Genomic DNA, 22128 nt, shown 5'->3' on the forward strand with positions numbered 1-22128 from the left:
AGCAGCTGCTCTCTTGATCTGATGCATGGATCTGGCAGAAATCTTCCTCAATGTGCCTTTATCTGCACAAACCCGTCTGTGCTCTGAATCAGCCACAAATCTCTTAATAGTGCGATGATCACACTTACGTTTTCGTGAAATATCTAATGTTTTCATACCTCGTCCAAGGCATTGAACTATTTCACTCTTTTCGGCAGCAGAGAGATCCTTTTTCTTCCCCATATTGCTTGAAAATGGTGCTCTGCTTAATAATGTGGAACACCCTCCTTTAGTAGTTTTTCCTTAAATTGGGCTCACCTGCCAATCTAATTATCACAGGTGTCCGAGATTGTTTTCCGTGATCAAAAGAGCCCTGACACACAATGCCATCCATGAGTTATACTGAAAAACAAAATATTTAATCTTTGTGACACTTAAATAGAATTTGCATAATATTTTGGAACAGGGTGTAATAACCCCCTCCCCCAGCTCTCCACCCTAAACAATAACCCCCACCTCTCCACCCTAAACAATAACCCCCTCTCCACCCTAAACAATAACCACCTCTCCACCCTAAACAATATTCTCCTCTCCACATCTGCACTCTAAAAAATAACACCCTCCACACCCTACACAATAACCCCCTTTCTGCCTCTCCACCCTATACAATAACTGCTCTCCACCCTCAACAATAACCCCCTCATCACTTCTCCACCCTTAACGATAACTCGCCTCTCCACCCTTACAAATAACCCTCTACCCATCTCTCCACCCCCTGGGGTACCATGTGTTATGATGGGGTAATATAGGGGAGAGAGTCCTGTGTACTGATGTGGGATGGGGGTCCTGTCTAATAATTGGGGGGTAGTATGGGGGGAGGGCTCTTGTGTAATGATGGGGGTATTCTGGGGGAAGGGGGCTTTGTAATGATGGGAAAGGATGTGGGTGGGATCCTGTGTAATGATGGGGGAGGGGGGACCTGTGTAATAATGGGGGCAGTATGGGGAGGGCGGTTCTGTATAATGATGGGCGTAGTGTGAGGGAGGGGGTCCTGTGTAACGATGGGGGCACGAAAGTGCATGGGGGGAGCCCAAGAAAATGTTTACCCAGGGTCCAATCAATATTAAAGACAGCCCTGGCCTCTGCTTTTCCTGTTTGCCAGATTATTGTGCTCTTTTCCAGCCAATATCTTGCTCCTTACGCTCCTGTTGCCATCTGCATCTTCATTACCATTTATTACTTACCTTTGGCTTGTTCTTTAACTATGCTTCTGCTTGATCCCAACCTGCAACAATTTGTTCCTGGCCTTTGACTTGTTCCTTGATTGTGCTTCCACTTGATCCCAACCTGCAAACATTTGTTCCTGGTCTTTGACTTGTTCCTTGATTGTGCTTCCACTTGATCCCAACCTGCAACCATTTGTTCTTGGCCTTTGACTTGTTCCTTGATTGTGCTTCCACTTGATCCCAACCTGCAACCATTTGTTCCTGGCCTTTGACTTGTTCCTTGATTGTGCTTCCACTTGATCCCAACCTGCAGCCATTTGTTCCTTGCCTTTGGCTTTTTCCTTGACTTCGCTTCCACTCGATCCCAACCTGCATCCATTTGTTACCGATCTTTGGCTTGTTTCTTCACTGTGCTTCTGCTTGATCCCAACCTGCAACCACATGCTACTGATATTTGGCTTGTTTACTGCCTACACTTCTCCTTGATCTGCTTGATCCCTATCTACTACATTGGCTACTGCACCCTGGCTTACTTTGGCGAGGCGATACTGAGGACCGCTGCCTGGCACTAGCATGCTAAAAAACCTATTTCCACCTTCAGGAGCTCTGGTGAAGGCCGGTTAGTGCTGAGGTCTCACACCTCAGATGAGCTTGCGTCACTTGCCAGGGGAATCTGCTTGCTGATCGTGACAATACCAGAATGCACAAAAAAAGTACCTGCACCAATTTCAGCAATACAGCCCACCACAACACATAGTAATGTGTTATAGTGTGTTGTAAGGCACTGTAACAAGGGTGTGTTGGGATGACATTCAAAATGAATAGCATTGCAGTGCACCAATTAGTGCAAAATGCGTTACACTATACAATGGTGCCACTGGGTCCTAAAGCTGGGTTTCAGATTTTTTCTTAACAGCTTACAGCACCTGGTGTATATTTACATAGTAGGCTGACAGGCTGCTAAGATAAAAAGTAAAGAGAAAGAAGTTGTGGTTTCTGTTATGAATTTTGAAGAAGAATTTTCCCAGTAGGTTCTAAAGCTACAGAGATGAATGGGGGCTTGTTTACTGTGCTTTTAATGCTTGTTCAGAATATGTATATTACTTTATGGTTCAGTTGTTTTTATTGGGTTTGTTTTAGATTTTTAGTATATTATACAGACTGATAACTGTAATGAAAACATATCCCATTTTGTACCTACCAATCGGACGGTCATGGATAGACAAAAATACAAGTCATTAATTTTCATGGTGATTGTCACTTGATAAGAAGAACACATTTTGTTAGCTAATCAGGTAATGTCCCTTTGGGATGATCTTGGATATCTGGAAAGGTAAAAGGAATGTAGTGCACCCCTGTAGGAACTGTTTCCATCCTATTTCCCCACTTAGAGCATACACAGCAAGGCACCCAGCATTTTCTTCATTTTTTCCACTGGCTCCAAAGAACAGTCTAGGGGGTTTATTTTTGTGTTTTTTTATTAGGAACAATGAACTGGGATAGGGAGAGGGAGTGTGGGATATCCCAATACAGTGATTACAGTGGAGCCAACTACATTTACCTAGCAGCCTACTCTACCCCAGAAGGGTGCTACATCAGGTAAAAATGTGGGGGGGGGGGGGGGTGTAAAGAAATGGAAAATAAGGAAAGGGAGAAAAGGGGATTCATACAATGGAGAGTACATTGGGTATATACAGAGAAGATACAGCAAGGGGACAAGGGCATAGGTGGGTAGGGCTGTGGTCAGACTTTAGTTAAAGGTCTTGTAGGCTAGCATCTGTTCTAAGGGGAAGGAAATGTGTAAACAAAGGGTACCAGGTTGCCAAGTATTTCTAAATTGTGCCATATATCTTGGCCTCACCTTTCTTATGTAGCATAATCTGTGTGATTCTAGATATGGTTTCAGCTACTGAAAGAGTATGAATTTCCTAGGCTTTTTGAATCATATATTTAGCTAGGGCATGGGCCATAAGCTTGAATTAAACCTTCAGTGGTCTAACACATAGAAGAGCAAACTTTGATTCACGGGCAATCTCATGAGCCATAAGCATGATTAGAAGCAAAAAGATATTGGTTTAGTGTTGCTGGGCCTCCGGGCAGGTTCACCAGATATGAGAATAACCAGGTACATAAAGGGCAATTTGAACTGGTACTGCATACCATTGTGACACAACTTTGCAATTAGTTTCTAAGGCCAACACATTTTGTGATATACATGTAGCACTACCCCCTTAGGAGTTGCTAGAGATTTGGGTCTCTCCATAGTCCTGCACAGCCAGAAAACACACATTTTCCGCACAGACTTGCATCCAGGAGACAGTAACCAGTCCTTGAGCCTGTTTTTTGGGGATTTTATTAGGGGAATTTGAACTTGGATGGAGTAAGGGATGTATAGAATGCCCAAGAGAACGGCAACTGAGGACAATCTTCCTGGAACTATATACAAGTCTTTAGACAGCCTATCCTGGTGTACCACCCCAGACCCCAGACTCTATCCAACTGTCTGAAGAAAGCCCTGGGAAGGGGATTCAGTGCCTGTCACTTGTAAGACAGTCCCAGGTAGAAAGATAATCCAGTTTTCCACTAGAGTGTTCCTTCCTCTCACTGGCCCAGGGGGTGTAGGTCTACTCACACAGTCCTCTGCCTGTGAGCTGATGGGTCGGTGCCTACTCTGAAGCCTTCTGCTGTGTCGCACCTTGTCTGCTGCACAGATAGTCCTCACTCTGGGGGCCGATGAGTTCCTGAGCTTTTCTCCTTTCCAGCTCCTCTACCTCTAGGTAGAGGAGCCCCTTCCCATCTGGGCCGATACTCTTCAGCCTCTCATTTCATCTTCCACGTGACCCTCTGGTAGGATCCCTGATATAAGGTGGGTGGAGCCTAGGAGAGAAGGGAGAGTCATTGTGTGCCTTGGACAAGAGGTATGTAGCAGGGCTGAGAGAACTGTGTTGGTTGCCACCTTGTGGGCTTCCCCACGAACTCTAGACTGTACCAGAACAAATAAGTGTATTGGGTTGAAATCTAAAGTGCCTTGTTCACCTTGCCAAATGTTAAAAAAGTTGGACTTTACTTCTTGTGGGAGTGATGTTATTCAAAAGGGCACCTGAGGCCTGAATGGAATTGTGAAAGATAGGCTGGTATACAGTTAAGTCAAAGGCAGCTGGACTGGTACAACTCAAGAAACATTATACGCTGCCTGGTGGACAGGATTCTGAATAAAAGGTACACTATGTAAATTTGGTTGGGTCAGGAGTGGTGGTACTCAGGGAAAAAAACTGCCAGCAAGTTAGAACAAAGAGCAAATGTGAAATTCTGTGTGGAACCCATACACCTAAGTTTCAGCATCGTTAATGATCCTTGACATGAAGGACGGGTCATCCACAACATGCTGACGGAGTTCTCGGCAGACTTTGACACAGTGTTCCTTCTGCTCCTGGGTCAGCAGCCTGTGGACTGGGGACCTGGCCATTGACAACACCTCAAATGACTCAATGCAGCATCGCCATAAACTTGCCGAATCATGTCAAACGTCTCTGTGGCAGATTTCCCGTTTCACGCAGAATTTCAAGTTTGCTCTTTGTTCTAACTTGCTGTCCATGATGAGATAGCTGATGTGGTAATGCACGTGGTCAGAATAGCTCCAGTTGCACAGCTCCCACTGTACACAGGACAATGTTTTTGGCACACTGACTTATCAAGGCCGGTGCTCCCTATTACTGTGCATGCAGCCCTGTGCTGCTATCTGTTGGTGTGTTACAAAACTAGTCTTGAAACTTTTTGATACCACATCAGAAAAGGTAACAGTATCTGGCAGCAAAGACAACGTAAAAACATTTACGCAAAGTGTAATAGCAGAAGAGGGAATAAATACCCTCCCAGCAGCCAGCATCAGGGGAAGACCAATTAGTAGAAACTGCTGGCAGCTGGGAGACACCCACTGGTGGACACCGAAACTACAACCTTCTGCCCTGGGAAGCACAGTGCAACCAGCGGGTAATCCAGTTTCTGACATTGCCCTCCTGGCAGTGAATTGTGGACCCCTTTACAGAACACACATCAGGTGACCTGGGCTGGAGGGTTCTTGAGATCATGCTCATGTAATGATGTGGCACTGCTCTGTGCAGTATCCTAAGGTCTTACCCCAGAGAGCGGGTCCTTGATGCCCACAGCTTACACAAAGTGGGTAAATTGGTGCTGGGAGTCAACCCAGAAGAAGAGCATGATGGATTTCAGAGCAGTGAGAGTGCAAGGGTCATCACCGAAGAGGAGTAAATATTTCAGCTTTTTTGTTTTTTGAAGGTCTGGGCAGTATTTTTTTGTTTTAATATAAGCTAGAATTGGGCTTTAACTGAACCCATAAAGTGTCTTAGAGCCCATTCACACTAGAGTGTTGTGATAATGCATGCTATGAGAGTTTGTGTGCTTTGGTGTCATTCACTGTGAATGGCATCCCATTGCACCTCCAAAACACACAGTGCAGTCTGGGGTGTCCTGTGCATTACACTACACTGTAAAAAATACAGCCTGCCTTAGAGTCTCATAGCGTTTAGATGAATTTCATTAATTTTGAACAGGCCGTTTAATAGTGCATGGTGCAACACATATTAATGAATGATGTGTGTAATATTTTTGTTTTGGATAAATGTGGGAAGAATTAGAACTTCATATAGTTGTTGCCCTTGTTTGGGAGATCTCTTGTTACTTCCTATTGCATCCACTTTACCAGGTTTCCAGCAGAGCAGGATATTCACTCATCACTGTTCATTCTAAAAATGCATTCTCAATAGTTCTATAGATGTGCATTCTCCTAGTTTTCAACTAGCCTGAAAAAAATGAGTAAGCAGCATGCATGTCAAAAAGAGTAAAAAGGATGCCATATTTCCTGGGCTGTATTTAGACCATATGCTGCCCTACACCTGCTGGCCACACCTGATTATTGACCATATTATAATTTGTGAGGGATTTGGTCATAGCCTGAGTTCCCCGCCTACAACACCCCTCCCCAAATGAGGCGATTGGTTCTCTGCTGTAAGGAGACACCCTGCTGAGTTCCTAGAAAAAGGCTGTTATGCTTGGAGCAGTAAGTTGAAGTTGAAGAATTCTCTCTTTTAACATCAGAACCAACTTGGGAGATGGTACCTTTTTGCTCTGAAACTTTATCTGCTTAACCCAGGACTTTTGGCAAGTACTCTACCTCTCTAAACATCTTTTTGTTATCTCTTTGCTGTGGTATTGCTCTCTGTATTTATATATATATACATATATTTATATATATATATATATAGGCTACATCTTTTTCTGTAAATACGTTTATTGCACCATTTTGACCTTTTTAGAAATAAATCTTATTTTCTGAAAAGTGTTGAACTGTTTCTAAAGCTCTTTAATGCAAACTAAGAATCCCTGTCTCTGAAGAGTGCTACTGTGTGTTTTAAACCTCTATATACCTCTGCCTGCGGTGACAGTGGTATACAGACGATTATTCAAACATCATAGTGTTATTGCTAATATTGGCGAGTTTCCTCCTTTTCTCTACAAAAAGGCGGTGGTGGCAGTGTGAAGGGTTAATTGCATAATTAACCTGACCCAGTAACAATCGCTCTCAGGCTGCAGGTGCATAGATTGTGGTCCAGTAAGCTGGAAAATCTTTGTTCAGGGTGCAGCTGAGCGTGGCATTGTTACGCACGTGACATTGCGGCTTTAGATTGGCTAGTCCTTCGGTCACGAGTTGGTGAGAAGGGCGGGGGGTCTGACGCCGTGATCGTCACAATCTGGCATGATTCAAACAGTTTAACAGTTTAAAATGTTACACTAATAATAACATTTATTTTTTTATTTTACAGAAGTAAGCAATGTCTTGTTCTAATATTCAGATATCATGGCTGCCTTACAGTTTGGGCTTCATTGTGGGCTTTCTCATTACATTCTACTGGACTAGTGAGAAATTTTACTTACCGCTTTTACTATTCAACCCAACACCGTATCGGAAGTCAATGACCGATTTCACTCCAAAACAAGGTAGCTATACAGTTCTCATTGTTTACTGTAAAATAGGTGTTTTGTAATCTAATGCAGATACAGAACCACACTCACCATTTACTGCAGCACATTTAATGAACTGCAGCTTTTTTCTACAGTAGTTGCCGGTTGCTTCCCAAAGGTGTTTTTGATGTCCTAGCAATCCCTGGTGGAAACCAACAGTATAGTTTTCAGAAAGAGATTAGCAATGGCAACCCTAATGTGTCTCCGAGGAAAGGTTTGCTTCAAACCAGGCTCTATGATTGCATGAAAGAATGACTCTATACTTAAATGTGAGAAGTTTGCATTGAGAGGTCAACTCCACACACAAAAAAAAAAGGTTTTGTACTCACCATGGAGTTCTGTTCTCTGAGGTTATTGAGAAACACAGCTATGTTCATAAGATGTGCATCAGCATAGACTCCCATTTATAATAAAGCTGGCAATAAATGGTTCGAATCTCATCCGGTTAAGCAGGGACCAGCTCAGCTTTGAACCATCTATGGACAGGCTGATCGTTGCAGGAAAGAAGTCCAGACACAGAAATACAATTTTCTTTTCTACAACCACAGAAAATCGCTTGTTTCCCCTATCAACACAGTCAGTGTTGATGGAGTCACTCCCACAGAGCTATTGTGTTCTTCCAGAAGGGGGGGGTGGCTCGGGGAGCCGTCCCTGCCTGGAGAACACAGTAATTATTGTTAGATGTTATAGCAGCTGGCAAGAATTGCATGTAAAAATCAGACATGCTGGTAGTATCCAAGTCGTACAAAAATCAAATTGGGGACCATCAGCCTGCCCACAGATGATTTGAATCTCGGCCAGTCCTGCTTAACTGGATGAGATTCAAACCATCTATGGCCAGCTTTGTTTCAGGAGGCTCTTTCTCATAAGAATCCATCTAACCAAGACTTTGGTCAAAACATTAAAAAAATTCTAACCAGTTTAATCGTCTTTTATGCAGATAACCATTGTTAACCAACATCTCCAGTGATCAAGTGTGTAATGGCACATATACACAATACGAAAATCGGACTAAAATTCCTGTAAAAGAAGCAATTGGTCCATTATCTGACTGTTAGTATAGTGATTTTGACAGGCGATTCTGACAACAACTGAGAGTGCAAGCTAGAAATAGTTTCTCATATGTGAACAAACGTTCAATTTTTTTCTAAATGTGTACAGTCATCACACAGAAATAATCGAATATAAACAAATATGCATGATCGGAAGCAAAGAACACCTGGAAGAAGTTGAATGTGAAAAATAGCAATTGTATTCATGAAAGATCTTTGGTATCATGGCCAATTAAATGTTCTGCTGCTGATGATGACGATGATCTTTTTTTAAAATAAAAATATAATTTTTATTTCTTCTGTTCCTATGTGAATTACTGGTCAATATACATGATTCATGGCGTTTTGATTAAGTAACAACAACACCATTATCTATGTTATCCATGTTTTAATAGTAAAAGAGCAAACTAATTTTGGTACCCTTTTTTTTTTAAATTGAAATCATAAAGTTATATCATCTATGTAGCGACCTAGTTGATAATCTAGCAATGCAAAAGATAGGCAAGTGTTGTGCTCACAAAGTTTATTTGTCTAGAAATTAGGAAGCATATGTAATTTTCAAACATACAAACATATCTTCCTGAGAAAAAAAGTGCAATTAGTGCTAAAATACAAAAAAAGTGCCAACAATCATAAAAATAAAGTACGGTACATAATTCACCAAATAAGTATTGTTACAGGTGTGTGTAGTAAAAGTCTTGTGACCAGGATGGATGTGGGCAGGGGCGGACTGACCATTTGAGCACTCGGGCACTGCCCGAGGGCCCGGGGTCAGTAGGGGGCCCCATGAAATGCCCCTGGTACCTTTTTTATAGGCTTTTTTGAGTTTGGCCAAGGACACAGGGGCCCCATGATCCCCTATTGCCTGGGGGCCCCATGAGTTGTCAGTCCGCCCCTGGATGTGGGTGCTCAGGTGCATGATATTTCCACTGATGACTTTATCCAGGGCTGATCACTCACATGTGATTGCTGCATGAACAATTACATATGAGTTGGAGTGATTAGCTGCGAGAGCTGTCAGCCTCCCATTACTTTTAATCGGGCTTCCTACTTGCAGCTAATTGCAGGAACACCCACTGGGACTTTCACAGCTGATACCAGACAGGGTGCAAGTGGGAATGCACCCATACTGTGCAGTTCATGTTTCACAGTCCAAATGAATGTAGCATTCCCCAGAAAAACAGTCAGCACTTGCACAGGTTACTGCTTAAAAGTTTATTTCACCATTTAAAATAAATTACAAACTGTTTAGTTGTATCAGACAAACATCTTATATTAAAGCAGATGTAAGTGCTAACAGTTCTTCATTTATTCTTTAACCTCTTGGCGCAAATGTGCGGCCTCTCGGCATCTGCACTTTGACGCCGAGTAGCCACACATTTGCGCGCAATTAAGAAAAACATATGTGCTGAGAGCGTGTGTCCTGCGCGCTCCCAGCACACATGTCCGGTACTCACAGAAAGGTCCCGATCTCCTTTTGCGATCGGGACCTTTCCCGATCATGTGACCGCCATGACAGTGAATCACGGTGGTCACATGACCCTAAAAGCCCACCCCCGCCTCCCGGCTTCTAAAACCCTTAAAAGGCTGGGAGGCACCGGCACCAAGGGGTTAAGTATATGTGAACCCTCATGTAAACACAACCCATTCAGTTTAAAATGGAAATTAAAATATATACATTTTTTTAAAATACATTCTAAATATCTTTTTTTTCCTCTTTTTTCATAAGTGATCACATAAACTGTGTTCTCAGTTGCATAATGAGCTTGGAGAGTTGGGGGTCGAGGAACAGCAGTGCACTGATCTTCCCAGTAAATGGCTTTGCACAGGGGGCATGTCAGCACAAGTCTTGGCCATTGGAGGACAGGCAGACTGCTCTCCCAGCACAGCCAGAAAACTGACCACACTGGGATGGATGAGCTTCTCTAAATAGCTCAGTCAGTTTGAAATAGGAAAGCAGAAGGACTAGAAGAATCACCAGGTATTTCACGGAAAGGAGGTAGGATACTTTTTATCACAAACAAATGGAACAATAGACATATATCAGGAATATGAAAAGTTGGAATAACAATTCTTTAAGGTATATGTAAATACATTTTTGGTTTCAGGATTGGATCCCCTGTCAAGTTGTTCTGTGTCTGATCCCCTACTCAGGGGAATTCACCCCTTTATTTGTTCTGGTGATGGCTGTCACTGAAAAGTAATTGCTCCTTCACTCTGACAGCCTGGGGTGGGTAAACACAGACTGCTGAACCCTGGTTTCACCGCAGCCATGGCATTTCTAACCCAGGCTGCAGAGTTTGACAGGCAGCATTACCTATCATACTCGCCCATTGAGAACCCTGCAATGCTGCACTGCTGTGTCACACTCACATGCACTGAACGCGGTTGCACATGGCCCCATTAAACTTAGCGAGTGAGTTTAATAGGTGGTATGGCCTGTCAAACTCTGCATCCCGAGTTAAAAATGCTGTGGTCATGAAACAAAGCATTGCAGCTGCGTCATTTGTACAGGGGTGGGAGGGTTGGGGGTTAAATCAAGCTTCAGCCACCTGTCTGAAAGAGCACTTAGAGGTGACACCAGAACAAGAGGTGAGATGAACTCATTCAATGGGCCAATGGGAACAAGCATACCAGTGACAACTATGGAAATTCCTCCTATTTTTGGGAGATCGTGTCTCAATTTCTGTTGGGTCACCAAGACAGAACTGTAGGGAAATCTCCCCAGCTGAACACGAATAGTAAAAATATAACATGATAATGGGTTTAACCCTTCCCTACTCTATTAAGTAAAAAAGTTGACTATACATGTTGATGGCACAAGAAAGATTTGAGGTAAAATTATCTGTGCTTTTCCACACCCAGGGATTCACAGGTGGTGCGTATAGCCAGCAATAAAAGTGCATCGCTGTATGTGCTTGTACCAGCGTAAACTCAAATGCTCTTTTGCATATAACGTATTTCCCAAATACATACAATTTATGTCACCTGAGCATGTGCGGGTAAAATTTTTACTGTAATGGTCTAGTGACTGACACAGTGACTATTAATGCAGCATTTCTTGCCCATAGTAGATACTGTTTCCTAGGAACGTTATCTTTTATTATACTTTGGTGAACCTCTGGTATTTGATTACTAAAATTATTCCCCCCCCAAAAAAAATATAGGGCTAGACTAGAGTGTAGGTTAGAAAATATGTTTTCCTGGGGTTTTAATAAATTTGTACTTAACCCAAAATGAAAACTAACTTTATATTTCCTTAAGGTCAGTAATAAATATAATCCACTGTAAGTACAGCTCATCCAAAAAGATAATCTGTAATGGGCAACTATACTCAGCAGCTAACCTCCTTATACTCATACCCTGACTAATGTGTGGAGACTTAGAAGCGCACTGAGGCACTTCTGAATCTGCATCCCTGTGCGTCTAAGAGCATAAATACCGTAAGCAAATGGTACCAAAAAGACTGGTGTAGGGTGGGTGTTTTATTCTTGTTAACAAGTTTATTTAAATATCACAGATAGCAGCGTGAGTGAAGAGCTTTCACAGAAAGTACGAGTGTTGTGTTGGATCATGACAGCACCAGATCACCTACAGACTAAAGCCATCCATCTGAAGAACTCCTGGACTCGTCACTGCAATAAAATTTTATTCATGAGCTCCACTGCCAATGAAAGCTTCCCCGCTATCGGTCTGGACACCCAGGAAGGAAGGGACCAACTCTACTGGAAGACCATTCGTGCCTTCCAGTATATATACAAGCATCACTTTCATGAAGCTGACTGGTTTTTAAAGGCAGATGATGACACTTATGTAGTGGTGGACAATTTACGATGGATGCTTTCAAATTATACACCTGACCAACCAATATATTTTGGCAAACGTTTCAAACTTTTTGTCAAGCAGGGCTACATGAGTGGTGGAGCTGGTTATGTACTGAGCAAGGAATCTTTGCAACGCTTTATAGAGGGGTTTCACAAAGGGATCTGCTCTCACAAGTCAGCAGTGGAGGACCTGGAACTGGGTCAGTGTATGGAGAACATGGGGGTTATAGCTGGAGATACCAGAGACAGCGAAAAAAGAGAGAGCTTCCATCCATTCACACCTGATTTTCATTTGTTTGGTCATTTTCCTGAAGATAACGCCTACTATCAGTACTCTTATTACCCTATCATAGAGGTGAGTTTAACACATATTTTTTTTTGTTAGGTTATGGTAAATAAGCCACTGAATTTTGACAATTGTACATTCACAATATTTAATATGGTATTATTACTGTTATACAAGTCACCTAAAAAAAAAACCCCGGCTGAGATCCTTCTCTCTTCCGGTTTCTGACATCACACAGTGGGAGGAACAAACTCAATTCCTCTCACTGTGTTTAGGGAAGTTGATGCCACTGGTAGCATCCTTACTGGGCTCCCCAAATGCTCAGCAGAGCTGGATAATGGTGGCGGTGGGAAGAGGGTGAGACCTCCTTCCACCACCTGTAAAAGCAATCCACTGGCTTCTTATCTGCTAAGATTACTTTTACAATGAAGGGAATCACTGGCAGAAGAAAATTATACCTTGATCTTTGCTGCAGTTGCACTTATGACTGAGATATCACCCTTCTAGTCTAGCAACATACTGGTACTTCACTGGTCGGCAAGTGGTTAATACCTCTGTCAAGTTTTTATTGCTACCTTTGTCCCTGCCACATAGATTACCTTTCCTATTTGTCCTGGTGCAAGAATCCCTTCAATAGAAAGTAATGGAAAATCTGATCTTTTTGAGTTGCCACCAGAAGAAAAGGGGAGAGTTAATCATCCATTGGAGACACCTGATCCAGTGTCAGTTGTCTAAAGCCCTGTACATACGTGCCGAATTATGGTACACGTGTACTGCTGTCTGGTCAACATAAGCTGGTCATCTTGCTCCATCTTGTTCCCCTGTCAAAATACAATAGCACAGCAGGAGGGATCCCTGCATCACACATCATTGTGTTGAAGCAGGGATCCATCAGTTTTTTTTCATTCAACCTGCTGGTTGAATGAAAAAAAAGAGTGAAATTCTGATGACTTTGTAGAGATTACCTCTTACATTCTGTAGCCTCTTTAGAACAGGAAGGTAAGGCAAAGCTTCCCAATGGAAGACAGCAACATTTAAACTGCCGGGATTGAACTTTTCCCTACTATTATCAAAACAAAATAAGTTTAGACTATACATATATACTTTGAAGCTTCTTGCCTTTTACATGCTTATTTCTACTATTACAAGGACCCTGCACCTCTGAAAATACAAATTGTCTGGCTGTGTTGCTGATCCAATGTATTTGGTACTTCCTGTCACTAACCCGAACATGTATGCAGGTTAGTTGTTCTGTATAAGCAAACAAAAGCTGGCACTCTGGTGTATACGCTGCAATCTTGTGTTTATTGTTGGGTAACAGATGACAGTCACAAATGTCAACGCATTTCAGCCAAACTGGTCTTATTCATAGACATGTGCAGAATTAAAAAATGTAATTAGTTTAGTTTTGGATCATTGGATAGGTTACTCATTTTGTATTTTTGTATTTGTAACAAAAATCGTTTTGTTTCTTGGTTTTGACCGGATTAAAATTTTTCCAATAAATTTGAAGTATTCGAATCTAACTCAAATCAAAAGTATGGAATTGATCCAAATTCATTGTGAAGAATAGCTGGTTCTATTGTATTTTAATTTTGGAAGACAGTTATATTCTTTCTATTTTATTCTAATCTATTCTTTTTTTTTCTATTCTATTCCTTAATTTTTTATTCTAATATTTTCTTTTATATTATGTTCTACTTTATTCTATTCTATTCTGTTTTATTCCATTCTATCCTTTGCTAAATTTGAATTTTGGAAGACAGCTATAGTCATTCTATTCTATTAAATTTTTCCTTTTTTTATTATTATATCTTTTATTAATAAAAGATATTCAATTGTTTCTATTTTATTCTATTATTTTCTATTCTTTTTTGTTCTATTCCATTCTATTCTTTTCTTTTCGATTTCTTTATTTTCTATTCTATTTTCTTCTATTCTTTTACTTTCTATTATATTCTTTTATGTTCTGTTTTACTCTATTTTATTCTGTTCGAAATTCAAATTTCGGAAGACTGCTAAATTCTAACACTTATACACATAGTCTTTGAAGGAAATCAACAATAGTCAGCAATATTTTTATTTTTTTCGTATTTGTTTTTGAATTTGAGCCAAATTCAGTTCGAATTTTGGACAAAATTTTGTTTTATTATTTTGGATTCGTTTAAATTTGTCACTATTGTAATTCGGGATTGTGGATACATCTGAGTCTCCAAATAACTAAATTTAATCTAAATTTCGAACTGCATATGTTTATGTCTTATTCATTTCTAACACTATGCTTTAAATATGCTGCTTAAATAGTGCACATTGATTAAGGGTGTAATTAAAAACATATGATTTCAATAAACTATATACAAACAGACACATTGATAAAACATAACAAAAGGAAGCCTTCTGGATCAAGGAAAGCCTACAAAGAGTTAAAACCTTTATGGTGTTAACCCTTTACTTGTATGTGCCACAAAAGGACACAGTGGATGTAACGCAGGTAAATCTCACAAATGAAAACAAATGCATGCTAAAACTATGCAGTGCTGGGTAAAGGGAAATATAAATGTAATATCAAATGGAGGGAAATATAGATATACATGTACAGTACCAAATATGAAAAAATATATACCCTGTTTCCCCGAAAATAACAGTGTCTTATATTAATTTTTGCTCCCAAAGATGCGCTAGGTCTTATTTTCAGGGGATGTCTTATTTTTCCATGAAGAAGAATACGGTACACATATATTGTTAAATGAAAATAAAGGAAATTTATTACCTGTATACGGTACGGTAGTACGGTAGTTGTCAACACAAACCAGACAAACTGTGAATCCTACAGTATCAAGAATTAACTCATTTATTCAATGACAATCATGTCATCATCTTCTGGAACATCATCATAACAGGCAGGCCCCAGGGGGGAAATGTCTGATAAAGGGGTGGGGGGGATGTCTGGTGAAGGTGTTCAGTGGCACAGGGGTGGGGGGAGGGGGAACACTTAAAATGACACAGGGGGGATCAGAGGGGGGAATCAAAATGGCACAGGAGAATCAGAGGGGGGATTACCATTTTAGTAACCCCTTTTGATCCTCCTGTGTCATTTTGATTGTCCCCTCTGATCCTCCTGTGTCATTTTGATTGCCCCCTCTGATCCTCCTGTATCATTTTAAGTGATCCCCCGCCCCCCACCCCTGTGGCACTGAACACCTTCACCAGACATCCCCCCACCCCTTTATCAGACATTTCCCCCCTGGGGCCTGCCTGGGGACTGTCACTGGGCTGGCTGGGGCCTGGACCTGGGCTAGAGCAGGGTCTGCCACTGACTGAGAACCTTCAGTCATCATGAGGGCAGCCGCAAGCATCAGGCAGTGTCACCAGAGACAGACCAGCACTCACCACCTTCGCTGCGTCCCGTCCGCTCTGATCCTCCTGTTCTTCTACACGCATCTGCGAAAGTCTCCTCCTCTCTCCCGCCCCGCGTTCACGGCTCACTCTGACCTCCGCTCCGCCTCCACACAGCAGTGACGTCAGGACTCCGCGTAACATCACTGGTTGCTAGACGCCAGTGGGGGCGGCCCTAGCAACTAGTTTACGGTAAATTAATTTTCATTCCGAAACAGAGCCTAGGGGGGCCTTATTTTCGGGGGGATGCCTTATATTTCACCCAGAAGGAAACCTGTAAGTAGGTCTTATTTTCGGAGGATGTTTTATTTTCGGGGAAACACGGTAATAAAACACATGTAAACATACATCTTCACTCTTGGGAAGGCAGGCAGACGCAAAATGAAATTATGTCACACCTGTCTTTCTGAAGTACAGCTATCACAAATGAAAACAAATGCATGCTAAAACTATGCATTGCTGGATAAAGGTAAATAGGAATGTAGTTTTGAAATAGAGAGAAATGAAAATATAGATATGCATGTGCAGTACCAAAATTGAAAAAAATTAATTATAAAATTCATGTAAACATGCATGTACAGGCTTAGGGAGGCAGGCTGAGGCAAAATTAAATTATGTCACACCTGCCTATCTGAGGTACACATTTCACAAATGAAAACAAACATATGCTAAAACTTTACAATGCTGGATAAAGGGAAATATAAATGTAATATCAAATGGAGGGAAACAAAAATATAGATATGCATGTGCAGCACCCAATATTAACCACTTGCCCTCCAGATGATTCGCCCCCCCCCCCCCCCCCGCCTGACCAGGTAATTTTTGCGTGACGGTGCTGCGTTACTTTAACTGACAATTGCGCTGTTATGCAATGCTGCACCCAAATGAAATTAGGTCCTTTTTTCCCACGAATTGAGCTTTCTTTCAGTGGTATTTGATTGCCAGTTTTTATTTTTTGCACTATAAAAAAAAAGACTGACAATTTGGAGAAAAATATTTTTGACTTTTTGCTATTAAAAATGGCAGTAAAAAAACTTACTAAATCAAATTTTGTCATAAATGTAGGCCAAAATGTATTCTTCTACATGTCTTCGCTAAAAAAAATCCCAATACATGTGAATTAATTGGTTTACATGAAAGTTATAGCATTTTCAAATATATACATATATATATATATATATATATACAGTGGGGATCAAAAGTTTGGGCACCCCAGCTAAAAGTTTGTATTAATGTGCATAAAGAAGCCAAGGAAAGATGGAAAAATCTCCAAAAGGCATCAAATTAAAGATTAGACATTCTTATAATATGTCAACAAAAGTTAGATTTTATTTCCATCATTTACACTTTCAAAATAACAGAAAACAAAAAAATGGCGTCTGCAAAAGTTTGGGCACCCTGCAGAGTTAACATCTTGTACTGCCCCCATTGGCAAGTATCACAGCTTGTAAATGCTTTTTGTAGCCAGCCAAGAGACTTTCAGTTCTTGTTTGAGGTATCTTTGCCCATTCTTCCTTACAAAAGTCTTCCAGTTCTTTGACATTTCTGGGCTGTCTGTCACGCACTGCTCTTTTAAGGTCTATCCATAGATTTTCAATTATGTTGAGGTCAGGAGATTGTGAAGGCCATGGCAAAACCTTCAGTTTACGCCTCTTGATGTAATCCCCCGTGGATTTCGAGGTGTGTTTAGGATCATTATCCATTTGTAGAAGCCATCCTCTCTTTACCTTCAGCTTTTTCATAGATGGCATCAAGTTACCATCCAAAATTTGCTGAAATTTTATTGAATCCATTTTTCCTTCTACTCGTGAGATGTTCCCTGTGCCACTGGCTGCAACACAACCCCAAAGCATGATTGATCCAACCCCATGCTTAACAGTTGGACAGAGGTTCTTTTCATTAAATTCTGTGCCCCTTCTTCTCCAAACGTACATTTGCTCATTCCGGCCAAAAAGTTCAATTTTAACCTCATCGGTCCACAGAACTTGTTTCCAAAATGCATCAGGCTTGTCTATATGTTCATTTGCAAAGTTCAAACAATGATTTTTGTGGTGAGGACGTAGAAGAGGTTTTCTTCTGATGACTCTTCCATGAAGACCATATTTGTACAAGTATCTCTTTATAGTGGAATAGTGTACCACAACTCCAGTGTCTGATACATCTTTCTGGAGGGATCGTGCAGTCAAACGTGGGTTTTGAATAGTTTTTCTCACAATCCTGCAAGCTATTCTGTCTGATATTTTTCTTGGTCTTCCAGATATTGCTTTAACTTCCACTGTTCCTGATGACTGCCATTTCTTAATTACATTCCTAACAGAGGATATTGACATCTGAAAACGCTTTGCTATCTTCTTATAGCCTTCTCCAGCTTTGTGAGCGTCAACTATTTTCAGTTTCAGTTTTCTAGACAACTGCTTAGAAGAACCCATGGTGCTGATTGTTGGGGCAAGGTCAGATGAGTCTGGGCATTTAAAACCTTTGAGATTGACATCACCTGGTCTTCCCAGACGATGATTGAGAACAATCCATGACATTGGCAGGTCTCAGCTTGGCAAAGGGGGCAGTGCATGCTATAAATTCTGCAGGGTGCCCAAACTTTTGCAGACGCCATTTTTTTGTTTTCTGTTATTTTGAAAGTGTAAATGATGGAAATAAAATCTAACTTTTGTTGACATATTATAAGAATGTCTAATCTGTAATTTGATGCCTTTTGGAGATTTTTCCATCTTTCCTTGGATTCTTTATGCACATTAATTAAAATATTTAGTTGGGGTGCCCAAACTTTCGATCTCCACTGTATATATATACTGGGATTTTTTTTTATTTTTTCCTAGTAATGGCGGCGATCAGCGACTTATAGTGGGACTGCTGCAGGCATGCTGACACTGGGGGAACTGGCTTGGTGTCACCGACATCCCCAGTGACACCAATACAGTGATCAGTGCTAATAAAAAGCACTGACACTGTACAAATGGCACTGAGCAGGAAGGGGTTAACATGAGGGGTGATCAAAGGGTTAATAGTGTGCTGTTTTACTATGGGACTGTGTCTGTGTGCTTCACTGTAAGCACACTGCTCAGCACAGCCATGCAAAGCAGTGTGCGCAAGCTGACAGAAAGGGGAACTGTTTTGTTTACTAACAGTTCTCCCCCTGTCAGAGATCCTCAGCAATCACCGGGCGCTGGCAACTGATCACCGGCCGGAACCCAATGATTGACAGCTGCGACCAAGAATGGCGGCACGGGTAGGGTGCACAGAAATGCAAAAGCGCGTATATATACATACTTTTGCGCACCTTTGTTGTCCTGTAGCAGTGTATATCTCCCACCTGTGATTTAAACCACTGGGGGTGCGGGTCTGCACCTCGCATATCCACCTAACTTCTCAGTTTTTTATGTCTATTACCTTCTCTCTTTCCAGAGTAAACTCTCCATGCAACACAAAGCATAAGATCTCATATTACCCCCTCTTGAAAGTGTCTTGTTCTGGTGGCTGGCTTGGATTCAAAACAACTAGATAATAAAAGAGAGCGCAGGGTAGGTGCTTTGTGGCTGGAGGACTGCACACCATCAGATAACACATTATACCTACTTTGGTCAGAATAGAGAGGGTAGATTTTTGTTGATAATATCCACAGTCTGTTTGTATTCTATAGAATATGTTGTAATGAAGGTATTGCCCCTACTTTGTTTCCAGGGTCATACAGAATCTTTATTCTTACCACAGAGGAGATCCTTTCTAGACTGCTGCTATTTTGTAGCCCCTATCAATGCTCCAATCAGGATATTCCCGCTCTTTAAAGCGGAACTTCACTCTCTCAATTAACACAGACTATTTTTAATCCTTATGCTGCTAGTAGTAGTAAATAGAAGGTATATTATATTTACTTGTTTTAAACTTTTTATTTTTCATTTCTTCAGTTACTTCCTGGTTTCCATGGCTAGGAAAATGTTGTCATCCCAGCAGTCTTCAGGAGGGAGGGTTCTCAGCGCAGCCTATGCCAGAGCTAAGGGCATATGGATTTTAGGAAGTAAATGCTACATAAATCATCTGCCCTTACTCAAGATGGCCACTGCCAGAAATGCCAGGGTGTGTTTTTCATAATGATTTCTCAGCAAAATAAAGCATGGAGACATGGATGGATGGGTGTATTTTCTTTGAATATTAAAAATGAATGAAATAGCATTTTGCGGTGGTTTGTGGTGCTCAGATGCAGTGTAGTTCCACTTTGAGTGTGTGTTTAATAATTTCACACTCCTCATAGAAAGTAGTATCTGTGGAGCAATTCCTCCTGGCCCTAATGAATTCTCCCACAGGGATTGATCTAAGGACCAAGGATGGCAGCTGTTTGCCAGCAAAACAGAATTGCTTGCACATCTTTTCCTATACGTCCAAGTGTGAAAAAGACCTGTATGTATATTGCCTTCCAGGGTGACATCTAGAAAATGTATCTTCTTGTAAACAGGGTTCTTTCATCCAGATTAGCTGAACCTGAACTACATCACTCAAGAGGACTGGCAAAGGGGCGGGAGCATTTATGAAGGAAAAATCCCAAGAACCAGGGGGTAGATGGGATCCATGGTAGGCCAGGCTAGATCAGGTCAAGCCGTGAGGTTGCAGAGCTACCTCAGAGAGAAAGCTGATCCTCCTGAGGTGGAAGGATTAGCAGAACCAGGCGGATCAGGTCATCATCATCTACACAGCCCTATAAGAGGACTGATGAAGAGGACCCCCCCCCCCTCCAAATGGAAGGTCATTGTTTCACCCTGGTGAGCTGTGGAACTGAGTGAGAGAGTTCTCATCCACCCAATGCTGCAATTGCCTTCAAGCTTGTTGTTGCATTTAGTTGCTTAGGGCATAGACAGTATAACCCATCCAGTGCTGCAGTCTAACCTACTTAATGCTTTTATCAACACTGATTGCAGGACACCAGGGTTCACCTCTTTGCTTCCCTGTTTGGCAGAAATTCTACACCCACCCTACTTCAGACTTGAACCATCCAAGGTAGAAAATTCAACAAACAATCCATTTTCCCATTTCTTTTTACTTTCAGAACAGGCGTGCAGTTTTCCAGACACAGAGCACCTACCCTGCGCTCTCTTTTATCACCTAGTTATTTTGAGTCCAAGTTAGCCACCAGAACATTTTTGTCTACCACAGGCTTCTCTAGATGTGGTTCAAATACATGTAAAAATTGCAGGATTCATGTGGTTAGTAAGTTTTGTTTCATCAGCCACCCACAAGGAATATTTCATGAAACAATATATAAATTGTAGTGATGGGCCGAACACCCCCCTGCTTGGTTCGTGGTCGAACATTCGAACCTAACGTAAGTTTTACCGCGAACTTCAAACTCAATGCAAGTCTATGGGACTCCAACTTGTATATTCAAAAGTGCCCATTTTAAAGGCTTATGTACTGCCTTGAAGGACATGAATCGGTGAAAAAAAAAATTCAAAAAAGTTTAAAATTTTTTAAAGGGGCAGTCATTTTTCATTGCTTAAAGTAAAAAAAAAAAAAAAAAGAAAGAAAAATGCCTTTAAATATCATGCCTGTAAAATTGCACATCTGTACAGTGTATAGAACCTGCTGCAGCAGCAGGACTCACATTTTTTTTTAAATGACATTTTTATAAAAAAAAAACCCCAAAAGAAACAGTTTGGGGTTCACCTTAAAAGCCATATCAGGCCCTTTAGGCCCAGGGGGAAAGAGCGTGGGGTGTCCACTAAATTCCTACCAGACCCTTTATCTGAGCACAGGCCTAGCAGGACAGGAAAGGGGGGAAAACAACTGAGTCCCCCTTCCTGTGACTTACCAGGCCACGTGCCTTTGGCATTGAGTTGATGTCCCCATGCCGATAGGGACGAAGGCCTCTTCCCCACAACTCTGGGCTGTGGTTGTGGGGGGGTGACTTTAATAAGGGGGCCCCCATATCCCACCCCACCTTGTGAATGAGTATGGGGTACATAGTACCACTACTCATTCACCAAGAAAATGTACAATGTGAATAAAAACACAACAGTTTTTGACATGTCCTTTATTTAAAAAAAAAGCAAAAAATGGTTCCATCATTGTAATCCATCATCAATATTGGTGTCCAGCATTGTCACGATGATGGCGGTGTCATTGCTAGCTGTGCCCCATTGCATTGCACCTGACCTGTGGTCAGGTGCATTTATTTGGCCAATCACAATGCACTGTAAGAGTTCAATGCATTGTGGGGCGTGGCGAGTGAGCAGCCCACTGAACACCCTTACCGTTTGTGTGTTCATCGAACACACAAATGGCCAATGTTCCAGTCAAACTTACATTGGACTCGAACATCA

General features: G+C 41.5%; 1 protein-coding gene and 1 long non-coding RNA gene across 2 annotated transcripts in view; one reads left to right on the forward strand and one right to left on the reverse strand.

The window, feature by feature from the left end:
* Window positions 1-3540: 3540 nt before the first annotated feature.
* LOC149472086 (uncharacterized) lies at window positions 3541-7812 on the reverse strand. The gene is made up of 2 exons (XR_016315359.1): window positions 7574-7812; window positions 3541-4082 (listed from the first exon to the last, which is right to left on the reverse strand). It is a non-coding gene; the product is annotated as an uncharacterized LOC149472086 (long non-coding RNA).
* LOC149472087 (glycoprotein-N-acetylgalactosamine 3-beta-galactosyltransferase 1-like) overlaps window positions 7053-22128 on the forward strand; it is a 34756-nt gene continuing 19680 nt past the window's right edge. Inside the window, exons 1-2 of the mRNA XM_089692679.1 lie at window positions 7053-7220; window positions 11817-12475. Of these exons, the coding sequence (XP_089548805.1) occupies window positions 7055-7220; window positions 11817-12475 (825 nt within the window). The 5' untranslated portion in view covers window positions 7053-7054. The remainder of the gene's footprint in view (window positions 7221-11816; window positions 12476-22128) is intronic.

This window comes from Staurois parvus, unplaced genomic scaffold, assembly GCF_062004578.1.
Source record: "Staurois parvus isolate SC_StPar_1 unplaced genomic scaffold, SC_StPar_1.0 ptg000023l, whole genome shotgun sequence".
Lineage (NCBI taxonomy): Eukaryota > Metazoa > Chordata > Amphibia > Anura > Ranidae > Staurois > Staurois parvus.